General features: G+C 40.2%; 1 protein-coding gene across 3 annotated transcripts in view; it reads right to left on the reverse strand.

Annotated features, from left to right (window-relative positions):
• Positions 1–333: 333 nt before the first annotated feature.
• WWC3 (WWC family member 3) overlaps positions 334–15,185 on the reverse strand; it is a 183,232-nt gene continuing 168,380 nt past the window's right edge. For all 3 annotated transcript variants that reach the window (XM_059720925.1, XM_019495020.2, XM_059720926.1), the window contains 5 exons: positions 10,723–10,887; positions 8,096–8,188; positions 7,009–7,239; positions 6,109–6,236; positions 334–3,185 (listed from right to left, as the gene is read on the reverse strand). In XM_059720925.1, the coding sequence (XP_059576908.1) occupies positions 3,119–3,185; positions 6,109–6,236; positions 7,009–7,239; positions 8,096–8,188; positions 10,723–10,887 (684 nt within the window). In that variant the 3' untranslated portion in view covers positions 334–3,118. The remainder of the gene's footprint in view (positions 3,186–6,108; positions 6,237–7,008; positions 7,240–8,095; positions 8,189–10,722; positions 10,888–15,185) is intronic.

Here is a 15,185-nt window from a genome sequence, read left to right on the forward strand (position 1 = left end):
CTGTAAGATTTTTGTTTTTATAATGTAGTGTTCTATTAACGTACCCAGTTTGTTGTTTATGATGGCAGTGAATGAGCGAAAGCTAAAATGTCCAGACTCTTTCTAGAGGATGGTTTAAAAATAGTTCTAACTATTGTATCCACTTGTAAACACTGAAATGAGAACGGCATCATATATTCAGTTGTATCATCTCGTCTGTGCTTATGCTGTCTAGAGCTGCACAGATAAAAATGTGATCCATCATTTCTCCACACGTATTGCATATCCATTTTCAGATATCTCCTCTAAAGAAAGTGTTCTGGTCTGGCTCAACAACAGAGAATGAGACTAAAATTCATATAATGGTATATATCTTTATTTTGTTCATCTTTGAGAACCCTACTGTGCAGTAAATTCATAAACAAGAAGAAATATGAAAAAGCTGTCTGCAGCACATCTATGCAAAATACAAATTAAACCTTAGTTGGGAAATCTTGAACACCTTTTTCCAAGGGCAACTGTTCATCATAGCAAAAAAAATATAAAAATAAGTCCAGAAATAACTTAATTATGAGCATCTGGCATAGATGTCACCTTTATTTTCAATAGAGTGGTAGTGAGAGAATATTTCCATGCCTGGCACTGCATTTCTTTCAAGGCTCAAGGTTAATCTGTTTAAACTGTTTGGTTTTACAAGCTCCCTAACACTGCCTGTTAGTTTGAAACATTACTACATTGAACTAAACAACAATGCTCAACAATACAAAAATTACTTTGTAAAGGGTATTATTACAGTACACTTAATGTAAACTATTTCAACCATCATCTTATAAGGTGGTAATCAACAAAGATCTGTTCACATTTTTGGCAAATTATTTTATTTTTTAGAAGAAATACTTTTCAAATAATACAAATGACATAATCATACAGAGTCATGACAAAAACAAGAGAGATGAATACTGAATATGATAACTCATTACCACATCAAAATAGGACTTATTACAACAGTCAGAATCTTAGACTGGCAAAATATACAGATGCTGTACAGTGGCTACCATGTAAAATGAGCAAGATACACCATCAGATACTTCACTTTTATTTCCTATTTTTAAGTTTACAATAAGTTTGTGATATCTCAGATACCACTGCATAGCAACTGTTGGTAAATAGTGCCATTTTAATGGCAACCACTGTAAACAACATGCATGACTTCCCTCTAACATACTGAGCTCTTCAAGTGATGAGCAATGAAAAAGGTGCTGTCCTTAGACTTTTATCCCAACACTGACATGTCTTTCAATTGTCTTTATTCATTTGTTTTTGGTTGATGTACTGTGCATTTTCATATCTCTCTTATCTAGATACAAGAACCTAGTCCACATCTATCTAAATCCACTGCCAAGAAGAGACACGTGAGGGGTCTTACTGTGACAAAGCCAAATATTCCTCAGTTTTGCATACTTTTTTTGGCAAGTCATATGATTGGATGGTTCAAACCTCATGGACAATGCCAGGCAAAAGGGGACAGAATTAATTTTATACTTTCCACCCCTGGAATCAAGTAGTACTTGCTTACTTATTTAGTATTTTTAATTTAAAAGATTTATCAACTTAAGTTCCGCTTTTTTTTTGCCTAATTTTGGACAATGAAAAGAGACTTGGTTTGACTTTCAGGTTCTCTGCTATTACAGAATGCTACAATGAACGCATTCCAAACATTAAGGGAATGTCGACTTGCGTATAACAAAATAATAACAATATTCTATTGGTCATCAGTTTAGCATATTTATTTGTTTTTTTTATGAAACCCAAATCCAGGGCCAAATTTGACCTGATGCCCTCCCATTAACAAACAGAAAGCTATATTTTTGATCTGGTTGTTCCAGGAATTTAGCTGAATAAGCCTTGAACATGGCACCCTTTTCGGTTGTTAAAATATAATTAGAAAAAAATATTAGAAATTGCATATAGTAGATTAGTAAGAAGTATTTTTACATACTTGCAAGATGCAAGGACACAAAACTGGCATTCTCGGGAATTTAGGGTGACAGTCCTATATTAAAGCAATTGGTAACAAGTAAAACTACTCCTTACCAAGTCCTAGCAGGCCCAACTGACAATCAAGTGAGCTCTTTATTCTAGGGCCAGATGGTTCCTAGGAAGCATTTCTATTCAAGAAAGCACTCATTCATGTGCTTTGACAGCCTTCTTGAAGAGAGGTGCTTTACAGAATTGGGGCTCAAATGCTTTCCTGCATCAGGCCATAATCTTTAAAACCGTTCAAATGCTATATTTGTTTAATGATTATATTAATATGACAAACTTACAATCCCCCTTTAGCTCCCTGTTTATAAAAACAGCAAAAACAAAGACCTGCCACCCTTCTTCTTCCCCCGTTTAAATTGAGAATCAAGAATATAAAGATACATAGACACAACTGAAATGAAAACAATCGATTAGCGCACAGTAAGAACATGCAAATGAATTCTGCAATGTTTACTGGCATTTTAATCAGTATTAAAAACACTGCAGGAGATAATATTTTGCTATAACACAGACAGTGCTAAAGGATATAATGTACATAATAAGATACAGAGAGTAAAGCTGATAAAAGTGACAAATTTAGAACATAGTATTTTCATTTCAGGTATCAGAAACAAAACCAGCTCAATGGTTCCATTCTACTGTATGACAAATACTGAAGAACAAAAATTTCAGTCTTAAAATACATCTTAAAGTAGGTATTTTCCTTCAAGGAAAAAAGACACTATAAATAAATTACACTACAGTGAATTTGCCTGAACTCACTTTGTTTCTGTCTTCCAGCCTTTAAGTCAAATAAAACAGCATAAAAACTGTACACGCTCTTAAACAGGATAGTTGATCTTTTATAAAATAAGTTGTCTTCAGAGATGTCAATTTCACAACAAGGAAAAACCAAGCCTTGTTGCAGTCACTATTATAAAATATATATATGTATATATATATTTATATATATGTTTTTGTTTACTTTTACTTTTTTATTTTTTACAAAATGTGTATATTAGCTTTTGCACAAACTTTGTTTTAAAGAAACAGCTAGTCTAATAACTTCATTAAAATAAAAGAGATAAATACTTCATGTTTACAATGCAACATGTCATACATCATCAGCTGGCAGAGGAGGTATGTTTATCCTTGGTCTTGTAAAAAAAGCTATCTTCTCTCTGTCATTGAAAAAATACAGATAAAAAGGAGGTGAATCAAATATATATACAGTTTTTATTTAAGAAAAAGTCAATATTTATTTAGCTTAAAGACCACTTTAAATCAAATACTTAATGAGAGAGATTTATCAGAGAATCAGAGAAATGTAGCGCTTGAAGGGACCTCAGGAAATCATTTAGTCCAGTGGTTCTCAAGCTTTTTTGTTTTTTTTTATCAGGACCCATTTGTAAACATTTATGGCCAGTCCTAAACCAGTGCCCCTCACTCCTGACCATTCCCGCCCCTCCCCCCCAGGTCCCAGCCCTCCAGTGTGGGAGGCAGGGACTGGGTATGGAGGGCAGTGGGAGCCTCAAGCAGCCCCTTACAGGCTGGAACTCTGCCAGCCTGCAAGGGAAAAGCCATGGTTTCTCATGTTTTTCTCCTTTAAAGGAGAATCCATTTTTAAAATTTGTTGATTCATTTTCAAAGTTTATTTGTGACCCTTTCATACATTTTTGTTACCCACTTTTGGGTTGTAACCCACAGGTTAAGAAACGCGGATGAAGTCTAACCCCATGCCTGAGGCAGGATAATCCTTATTTAAAGCATCCCATACAAATCTTTGTCTAACCTATTACTAGCCCTACACAGTCAACCCTGCTGCACAACTACAAGGCACAGCACCCTAATCCACCACAGGTAAAGCAGGGGGACAATGCTGGTCAGTGCCCTGCTGCTGCAAAGTTGTTGAAGTGTGCTCAAGAGATCAGGGGAATACATCAAGGGCTTGGTGAATAACTGTTCACCAGGGCACCCTTGGGGAAAACCAGGAGTAATGGTCACAAACTCCTGGAAGACAGTTTTAGGCTCAACTGTAGCAAAAACTTCATCATAGTCAGGGTGTCCAGACTGGAATAAACTCCCTCCAGAGGTGGCGCAATCACCTATCCTGGAAATCTACAAGAGGAGACTGGACAGTCACCTTGCTGGGGCCACATGACCCCAGCTGGCTTTTCTGCTGGGTGTAGGGGTGGCTGGACCTGATGATCTTGCGAGGTCCCTTCCAGCCCCTTACAATCTATGAATCAACGGAAAGAACCATGCCCCATGCTGCAGACCAAGCCAAAATCGCCCGCAGTTCATAATAAACCAAGTCCAATTTATAGTTTTAGAATCATTAGCTCTTTTGGATATAAGAGGAAAGGAACACATACAAGAATAAACTAAAACAGGTGCCATATTTATGGATTAATCCATTTAAGGGAATAGGGAAATTCTTATTCATATTTTTCCTTTTTTTTCCTGAATGACCAACATACACACTAGAATAAGTTTGAAAATAAATTGTGTACGTGTAGATCACATGCATTACAGAACAGCTTTATATTACCTTTGTATACCAGCCCTTTCATTTGATTTATTCCCCCCTGCTTTGTGTTTCCCAACATGTAAAATTCACATAATCTGTTATTTTAAAAATGAAAAATATTAAACCAACCTTACAACACTTCTCTCTCTTTAGTTGCTGCCTAGAGGGGCTTGTCCCCTTCTTACTGTACTTTAACCAGGAGCAACAATACACATCCCTGGCCCATGGACCTGAGGATCTTCAGCTGTGTTCAGTTGCATGAGGCTTTGCCCATACTGCACTGCAGCTGGGCACTGGGGAGGTTTTCCCATGCTGCAGTTAGTCTGCAGTAAGAAGCAGTGGCAGCAATGTCAGAGACAGTGGGCAGGTCCTAGTACCGTCCTATATCAGACCTGAGCCAGGTCATTCCAACCTGCTGCAGCAAAAAGATTGCCTACCAATGCCCTAACTAGAGGAGCTTGGATTTGTGTTGATTTTAGAGAAGCCTTCCCAGTGCTTCTAACACAAATTCAAGTAAACAGGTTTTAACAGTCCAATATGAAGCTACAGTCAAATATGAAGATGTAACTATTTTTTCCTGTTAAGTCACTTCACTGCAGCATTTACTCATTGTTAAAACTCTTCATGTCTTGGCATCTGTACAGTAGCTTATATATGAAACAAACTGCTATTTTTGTCTCAAAAATGTGTGTTAATGTTTAACAATGCCACTGGCAAGCAAAGCGAACACTGAATTTGGCAGAAGAAAAAGAGCAGCAACTATAGGGGAGGAAGGGATTGGAAAGGAAAATGCACACAGAGAAGACAATGAAAGGGAGGAAGACAGTAATTGGAACAATACGGAAAAGCTGTTACAAGAACAGTGTTACTGCAATTGTAACTATATAATGTTAAATGATTTAATTTTGCTTACAGGGATGTAACCGGCACTTGGGAGAATTTGGCAAATTCTACAGCTCCATTTCCCAATGCCCTACAGAGGCCTTAATATATATCTATTGATTTACAGCCCAAGATAGATGTACAAAATATACAATTTTTTTTTGTATTAGAGCCCAGTTTTATTTGCTTTTTGAGAGATACTGCAACTCTACTTTCATTATTATTCCTGGTACTATAAATTGCTGCAAGGAAAGGCTCATTCAAATCAAGCAAACAATGAAAGGGCTCTGATACAGTACCCAACACAGATGATCTGGATCCACCAAATTAGTAACTACAACATGTTAGTCAATTTAGAATCATGTAGAGCAGTGATTCTTACCTAGGGTGCCATGGGGTGACAAACAATATTAGTACTGTTTGTTGTGCAAACATGAGTCAGAAGATCAACCGAGAAATTTCAAATAGGAATCCATAGCATCAAAAAACAATTCTGACCTGTTGTGATCAAAGTTCTTTGCAACAAAAAAACTGCTGTATTATTTTTCTGTCATCAAAAATGTGTGAAAACAGAGCTGGTATTTTCTGAAGGGTGCCTTGACCTAATAATGGAATCTTGATTCTAAAAAGATTAAGAACCACTGGCTTAGAGACATAAGCATGCACCACTTCCCATGTATGTTACTGCTTACCTAAAAGTCTGCACCTGAATAGGCTCCTTCTGATTTTGTCCACGTAGCTGGTATATTTCTTTGGATGCTTTCTTCAGCATTTTTTCAGCTGCTTGTTCTTGATGATGTTCAAATTTGGTCTGTCTTGTCTGAAAATTAATATTAAAACAAAACTAAATATTAATTTTGGAAACAGAGATGAAGGCTCCTGGAGATTCCTAACAGGCTCTTTGACTTCCAAACAAAACTGCCCAAACCTGTGGTCTTAAAAAAACCTAAATTGCCTGAAGTCATAGGCTCAATTTTGATAAGACTGTTTCAGAAGCAATAAGGGCTGAAACATACATATTAAACCCCTTCTAGTTCACTGTGTTTGGAATTTCAAAGAAGAGAGAGGTTATATCAACTCTGTGAGTGTTTTGAAGATCCAATGACAACTTCTGCAGTGGTTTGTAGGCTTGTGGCCTTGGCTACAATTTATCATTATTGGGAATTAATAAGCATGTGCCCCAAGAAGAGAGCACATGGAACAATATACAAATCAGCATATAGTCTTCCAGAGGCCAAGCAGAAGAAATAATGCCCTGAAATAATATACTACGATTCCAATAGTAAATATCAGAAAGCATATTTTAAACTACTGCTAAATTCAAATTCTATGGGGAGAGTTTTGAACTTTTCAGACAGATTAGACAATGCCATCCTCCTAGTCATCACCACATAAAAAAATCACTAGGAATCAGTGCAGTGGTGTTTTGACAACGGTAGGAAGAGACAATAAGACAATGGTACAGAAACAAAACACTGAAATCTTTTTATAATGTCAGAAGGTTCCATTCCCTTAACTTAAGCACTCTGAGGGTTGAAGTAGATTTCATGAAGTTTGTGAATATGCCCAACTTACAGCCCAGTACATCATACCTGCCTCTCTGCTTCCCTTAGCAAGTTTCGGAATCGCTCATCCCGAAGCACCCAGTGGGGTAGATCCGTCTGCCCTCTGAGTTGGGCATCTTCCAGACGTTGCCTCAACTCTCTCAAAGTACATATCTCCTCATTCAGCTGTCTTTGTCTAGTTCTGGATGCCTGGAGATCCAGCTCCAGGTCTAAGGATGTCCTTGCCATAAGCTCAGCCAAAGAAGATCTACAGGATTGCTAAATTATAAATAAAAAGCTGGAGAGGTTACTCCCAACATGATACGTTAGTATGTTCTTTGATAAAGCAGATTTTTCAGGTATTCACTTTATTTTTTTTTAAATCTTATGACAAAAAAGTTAAGTAATTGATATTCTCTTGTAAAACATTGTGTTAGTGTAGAAACGCAATAGGATTATAGGAAAGAAGGGCTGTAGGGATCTCAGTGGATCATCTAGTCCAGCCCCCTCCTCAAGGCAGGATCATCCCCTGACTAAACTATGCCAGCCAACTATCTGTCAAACCTGCTCATGAAAACTGCCAGGAACAGAGATTCCACAACATTTCTAGGTAACCTGTTCCAATGCTTAACCAGCTTAATGGTCAGTCTAATCTCCAGCCTACAGTTCCCCTGTTGCAGGATGAGGACATTGCTTCTGGTCCTGTCTAATAACAATAGTTCTTTCAGCCTCTCCTCATAAGACCCAGGCCTCTAAATTGTTGTCGCTCTTTGCTGGACTCAGTCTATCCACATCCTTCTCAAAAGTATTTCCAGTATTTCTAATCTCACTCATTCATTTTTGTTGGCATGCTCCCCAGGTCACAATCTAACCTTTAATGTTTTGAGAGAGAAGGTAATTAAACCAATATATAATTTGTATCTATTTAACTGGGCATTAGCTGCCATAAATTTTTACAATTGTCCATTACTATTTTAAATCTCAGTATGGACCCCTTATCCTAAAAACAATACGAAGACTTTATTATATAACAGAAGTATACATTAAAGTACATATTCAAAATTTAAGTCGAAGTCAGGCAATAATAAAAACCTAAACACTGAATAAAATAAAGATTTTTATATTCTTAACATACCTGCTTATAGCGCAAGGTACGCCTTTCCAATGTATTTCGGATGAAAGGTGATTTTCTTGGCAGGGTTGAACTATCGCTGTCACTGCGATACAGCTGATTAGAAAAGATATTGAACATAAGGGACATTAACTACTAACTCATAATTAGGAATAAAGTCCTTGCTTTCTTTTAGACAATCAAATATTTTTCTAGTTCACTGAGGATTTAAGTTATATCAATGCACAAAAGTTTGCACACTACATGATAAACTACCATTTGTCTCCACATTACAGTGCTGTTGTGCAATTTTTGAACAATGTCTATTTGTTAAAAGATGGCAAATAAGCTGTTAAATTACAAACATTTTTAGTGATATGTTCAAATATCTTCATTATTTCTAACAAGCCAGTATGACTAAATTGCTATCTTTTCAGGTACAGTCAGCTGCCCATTGTAAACAATGCATAATAATACAGTTAGTTTATTTTACAAATTACTTTTGAGGATCGATTATTCAAAGAAATGAATTAAGCTCAATTATATGGAGTTTCTTCTTTTGAGGACATTTGATTATGCCACTTTATTAAATATGCAATTGTAAGAGAATTAAAAAAAAAGACTCAGAGGATAATATTATTTTAATTTGGCTACTGTTAGTGACAAAGTAATACAAAATGAAAATGTACTGGGGACAGAGATGCTGTCTCTCTTCTTTGCTTAATTATGAATAAAGACTAACTTGAAACCTGAAGGTGGCAGTGTATCACTTAAAACACTGTTGTTTGACTACCTCTGCTGTAATAATGAAAGGCTATATTCTCCATTTATAATAAAAAGGTATGTAACAAGCAATGGTGTGGGACAAATATTTAAACTATAATCTGAGCCGTGTAAATTAAGAACTACCATATCCTCTCACCATTTGGAAGGATACATGACAAGGACAGTGAAAAAATAAACAACAGACAATGAAAGGATCTAAATTGTAGATATTTTTTTTAAAGGGAAAACCTGTAGTACAGTAATGCTACATAAGCTACAAGGAAAAAAAGATACCATATTTTTCTCACATACAACATGCCCCCAAGAAACCTTGTTTTTGAAAGAAAGCATGTAGAAAGACATGGCCTCGAAAATACTGGTAGGTAGCATTAAGTAACTGAGTAGCAACTAAAGCAACAGAAGCCTTGATGGAGGGATGCAGGGAGAGAAAGTGTCCACAGCCAGTAGCTAGTGAGTCCCACCTACAGCACTGCAACACTACTTTCATCTTCCCCTTTCCCCAGCAGAAGTGGAAACTGTCATTGCCATATTTCCTTGCTAATAATGCACACTCAAATTTCCAGCAGCAGAATTAAGGGAAAGGGGGCAAGAAAATCTGGTAGTCAAAATTAATCACTTTATTTACAATGTTCAGCAACTTTATACAAGTTTGTTCTAATCTAAAATGCTTAACATACCTGGAAATTTATTATGTGAATTCTTAAGGATTTGTATTATGTCAGCATCTAGAATCACAAACAGGGCCTCTTTGTACTAGACACTAGGGCTGTGCAAAACAGCTATGTCCCTTTTCGATTTTGGATTCAGCCGTTTCAGAGGACAGTGATTCATTTTGTTGTTTCAGATCACTGCTCCGTTTCAATCCAGATTTTTTTTTTAAAGTGCTGGGATGCTGGAGCTGGGTGGGTGGGGGAAGAGAGATCGGGAAGCAGAGGCTGCATTTTGGGGGGGGGGGGGGGTGTGCAGGCGGGCTCTGCCACGTGGCCCCAGAGCCCCTGCTACAGCCAGTGAGTGCGGGGCCCTGTTTAATTGCTGAGAGGCTAGGCTGGGTGGGGGATGGGGCCAGGTAGGGCAGGACAGCCATGGGGGCTTCTCCTGCAGCTCCCCCAGCTGTGCTCAGCGCGGGCTGCACGGAGTTGACTTGGGTGTTGGCACCGGCCCCAGCTGGCAGCAGCGACCTGCTGTCATCCCGTACACAGATCTGGGGGTAGTGCCCCCTGGGAGGGTTGTGGGGCTCTGCCATACTCTTCCTGGTGGGTGGGGAACCAGGGATTAGTATGTGGGATGACAGCAAGCTGCCGTCCCTCCCCCAGAGCACTGGAATTGGAAGGGCCCTCACAGACACCTTGCAGACACTGGCCAGCTACAGATGTATCAGAGCAGTCCTTTCCCTCCCCCACCTCCCCTTCTCTCTCCCTCTTAGTTTCTGTTTCCCTGCAAGCCCAGCTCAGAAACATCCGAAATGTTTCTGATGGTTTTGTTTCATTCTGTTGCTTTTCGTTTTATTTCGGATTCGGCATTTCAGGTGCTGAAACAGGCCAGAACACCTCCGAAATGAAATGGCTGCTGAAATTTCACACTGCCCTACTAGACACTGCATAGATGAAAAAAAAAGTTATGTACTAGAAGTGACCTGTACCTAACAAGTTGTAAGACTCTAAAAGACTATACTATGATGTAATTATTAATGCTCTTATAGCACTAAATTCCTGCCTGTGCACTCCTCCTTACATGAATATTTAAATACCATTTGAATATTTAAATACTGTTTAGGATTATTAGTTAGAACTAATACACACTGTTAAATGAAGCTTTCACCTTCACCTTTCTGCAGGTGGAATCACAAAGAAAAATATTGTACTCACTCTGCACACATACTGACTTCGTGCTCCAGGAGAAAAGGTCTGTGAACGAACAATAGTGCTACTACGAACAAAAGCAGAACCACGGGGTCTACGGCTGCTTCTCTCTTTTGGAAGAACAGCAACTTCTTCTGGAAAAAGATCTTCTGTATTTGTCTCTTTATCCACCTAAAATCATAGCCAAAACAGTAACTTTATTCCAATGATCTCCTCAAAGGAAAAGCAGAAAAGTTTGCTAGTTAAGTTCTGATTGGGCTTAAATGAAACCTTCAGAGCATGGACCATCTCATTTACAAAAACCTGATCATTAAAGATTCTGGAACCAGTCTGCAAATACTAACAGCGATTGCTGTCCTCCAAGTGATTAGATTAATATTAGAACCCAATAACACATTACATTTTTATGTAGTGGTAGTACTGTTGATGTTAATTTAAAAGCAGGCCAGCTGCCTAAACTCTTACCTCAGTGGAAAGAAAGAACTGAATTACTTTCCAGAAAATCAACAAGTGTTAGTCACAGGGAATGGGGAGACTGTCAAGGCGATGATAGGAGCCTCAACAAATATGGAGATCCTGAATGTCAGAAACCTGTCTGTGAAAGACTCTCAGAGACTCAAATTTCTCCCTCCTGTGTTTCTATTTGCCCAAAAAAACAGACAAAGGTTGCCCTGGGATCGCTCTCTAGCTTTATACTAAATCCTGCAGCTGAAATGTGGAAATCTGCCAGCCCGCCTGTAGCACTCCCATTGGGTTATGAAAGAAATTGCCCAGCAATCATGCTTTCCTCAGACATCAGTAAGGAGATGAACAACAAAAAAATTTATTATGTAGGAAAAAAGGCTCATACAAGCAAAACAGAGTATAGGTTTGGAGACAGAAAAGCAAAGTAAGTTAAGTTCCTTCCTTCTCATCTGGCTGCTTCCTAGCCCTTCTTGAGACACCTGCCAGTACCCCAAGAATTCAGCTTTCCTGCTGATTCTGCCAGCACTGGCCACTCCAGTCACTGGACCACCAAAGCGTGGGGTTCAAAGACACATATTCTATACTACCTAGTCTCCAAAAAGCCTCCAAGGCCAGTCCTCCTCCTCATCATTATTCTTAATGCTCATGAGCCAACAAAATCCTTCAAAAAGTTCTGATCTCCCTAAGAAACCTGGAGCCTCTCTGGCTAAAGGGCAATTACTTTAAAATGTTGTTACTTAGAGGAGCTGATTTTCCCATTACATGCAGACAATGCCTTGGGACCCAACCTGTTCTGCCTGTGTCTCAGAGTGGCAATTAGTCTTAACCTAGAGGGCATAATAGCAAGAGAGATTTAGCAGTTCCTCCCACTCTCTTTCCTTGACTAAACCATATTCAAAACCACACACACACACACACAGATAGCATAACATATGATGTTATGTGATAAAAGTGACATAAATGGATACAGCATAATATGGGCTTTCCAACAAGATCACATATACCATACGAGTAAAATAAAACATTCTTGACATACCATGAACCCCCTAAACGTAAATGGGTTCATAACACTACACATGTAAACAAACAACCCAGCCTCCTGACTCTTAAGGTAATACTGATACCACTTCCATGGTGCTGTTTAGAAGTACTAGCCATCTATCACCTTTGACTGTGCAGGTAGCAAATCTGAAAATGAAGTAGGTAAAGCTACCCTGAAACATCCCTCCCCCATCATTGTCAACCATTTTGGGGTTTGATGTATGTGGACTAGGCGGAGGCAAGCAGAGCTGTGCTACTTCTCAGCACTCACAAGAGTACTACACAAATGCTACAGGCATTCCTTAGATCAGGGGCAGGCAATTATTTGGGCCTGCGGGCCACATAGGCAGTTTCAGGGAGCTGTCGAGGACCAGTCAGCCCTACCCCAAAACAGCCTAGACCCCTCATGCCCTGCGGCTCCTCCCTGCCACTGCCACCAGTGCCCAGCAGCAGATGAGTGTGCAGCCCTGGCCCAGCCTGGCCAGCACCCACTCTGGACTTGCCCCAGCTGGAGAGGACCAGCTGGGACCGATGCTCACAGCCCCGACTCTGGCCCACCCCATACCTGCTCCAGACTGCCTACTCACACTGAGCAGCGGAAGCAGAAGGGGCAGGCAGCCTGGAGCAGGCACAGGGCAGGCTGGGTTTGGGGCTATGAGCACAGGTCCCGGCTGGTCCAGAGCTGGTCCACTCCAACCGGGGTGAGTCCAGAGTGGGTGCGGGGTGGAGCTGCAGAAGGAGCTGCTGCCACCTTGGCTGCCTAGAAATGGAGTCGAGCCACGGAGCCGCCCCAGCCCCACTGCGCAGCCAGGGGCAGCAGAACACGCCACAGGCTGAACACTGCCTGGGCCAGGCAGGACTGAGGGACCTGTCGCGGGCCAGACAAAGTCCCTTTGTGGGCCGGATCCAACCCGCAGGCTGCGTATTTCCCACCCCTGCTGTAAATTTTTCATGAGTATGCTCAAATCACAATTGCGCAGAAACTCTAAAATCAGGTGATCACGAAATTCACAGGTTAAAAAAAAACAACACTTCCTCGCCCCCCCAAAAGCTTACTAATAATAAAATGCCAGCAGTCCCCCTATCTGTGCAGCCTGGCATAAAGAGGGCTGCCAGGATGAAGGCAAGCAGGTAAAATGGCTGCCACCCTCCCCCCCTCCAACTAGCTGAGAGGGCTGCTTGCCATGCAACCCGACCCCTCTCCACCAATCAGTGGCGTGGGATGGAGCCACATGACAGACAGCCCTAGGCCAGTCAGTGACTAGGGGTGGGGCTGCATGGACAGCTCTCTCTACCAATCAGTGGCAGGGGGTGGGGGCACTGGGTCCCCACAGCCAGAGGTGTCGGGGTCCCCTACCATGAAAAGCCCTTGAAAAGGCTGGCCAGCCCTCTTATCTGCCCACAAAATTGACTGGCTGCCACCTTGAGTTGGGTAGACCCCCTACTCATACATAAATATGTATGTTCCTTCATTACTGTCTCACAGACTATAGGCATTTTTACACGTGCTGAGAGCCACTCTAATTAAAGCACTCACAGCTTGTCTTGTACAAGCGTCCCCATGCTTCAAAATGGCAGTGGGGGTGTGTTAACTAAAACTCAACAAACAAGCTTTAGTTAAAATGCCCCCACTGCTGCTGAAGTGCAGGGATGCTGATACATGAGATGCTGAGGCTGCTGGACACACTAATTAGCATACTCCAGCATACTAGATTAATCAAGTCTGCTCCGATGTGCTGTAATTACAGTGCATTGGAGCAGCTTCCCTGCACATCTATAGGCACCCTATGGTAGCAAGATCTTAGGCTAAAAAACAGACAACCAGTTTAATGAGGCCCTGATTAGGCAGGGATATGACATTAAAACAGACATTTACACACTAGGCTTAAATAGCAATTAACTTGAATTAGCCACAATTTTGAGGCAAAGTCTTAATTTGAATTAGGCACAGGTATTTAATGTGGGATACGGGCTTGTCTGTTTTTAGCCTTAGAGCCAGATCCTCAACATGTGCAGACACAGGCAGCTCTACTCACTTCACTGTAATTTATGTAAGCTGAAATTACAATTTCTCTTACATTATCACAACTCCTTGATTAAAAAACAACAAACAACTTTTTCTTATATAGTTTCAGCATGCTGAAGTTGGTCTGAAAAATCAGCTACATTTAGTTTAATATAGGGTGGGTAAATTAATCAAATTAAAGTTTCAGCTTTTATCTCTTAATTTTTTTCCAAGAATGTGTTATTTCTATAAGGACTGGCATTTTAGGATGGCCTTATCCACAACAGTACTCGAAGAACACGCTTACTAGTTGCAAGTGCACATTCACACATACAGTTTAAATACAGAAACCAATATCTAGCACTGTGGAACTGAGAAAATGAGTCCTCTCAGAACAGATTCAGTTTCATCAAAGCAGTAACTGAATACAACAAGTTTAAAATGCACATGATGATTTTCAAGGCACTGTGGGTACAACTGATATGTCAGTCTTGTCAGTGCATTTCTGATTTCATTTTCAGATCAAGTGACATTGCAAATTCAGCTGGAACTAGCAATGCACTGTAACATGTTTTCAAACTTCTTGAAGTCACGTAAGTATAAGACTGATGTTGTAGCTATGATGGTCCAAAAATTATTTGACAGGCAAGTATTTCTTAGGGTGGGTGGTATCTTTTACTTATTTTGGCTGGAGGGCCACTTTATGACTTTGGGTGAGCTGCCGAGGGCCACAAGTGTAGCTCTGCCCCTTGACATGTGCCCAGCCTCTGACTGCAATCTTGAGACCAGAAGTCCTAACCCTAACCCCTGACTTGTGCCACCAGAAGTCCCCCCCACCTCCCTTGCTCCTGGAAGTACCCCTTTTGGAAGCAGGGTTTGCCATCTCAGAACCTGTAAAAAACCAAATTATATACTAAAAATCAAACGTCTACTATAACATTTTAATTTTATTTCAAAA

This window comes from Alligator mississippiensis, chromosome 1 (genome assembly GCF_030867095.1).
Source record: "Alligator mississippiensis isolate rAllMis1 chromosome 1, rAllMis1, whole genome shotgun sequence".
In the NCBI taxonomy this organism is placed as follows: Eukaryota; Metazoa; Chordata; order Crocodylia; family Alligatoridae; genus Alligator; species Alligator mississippiensis.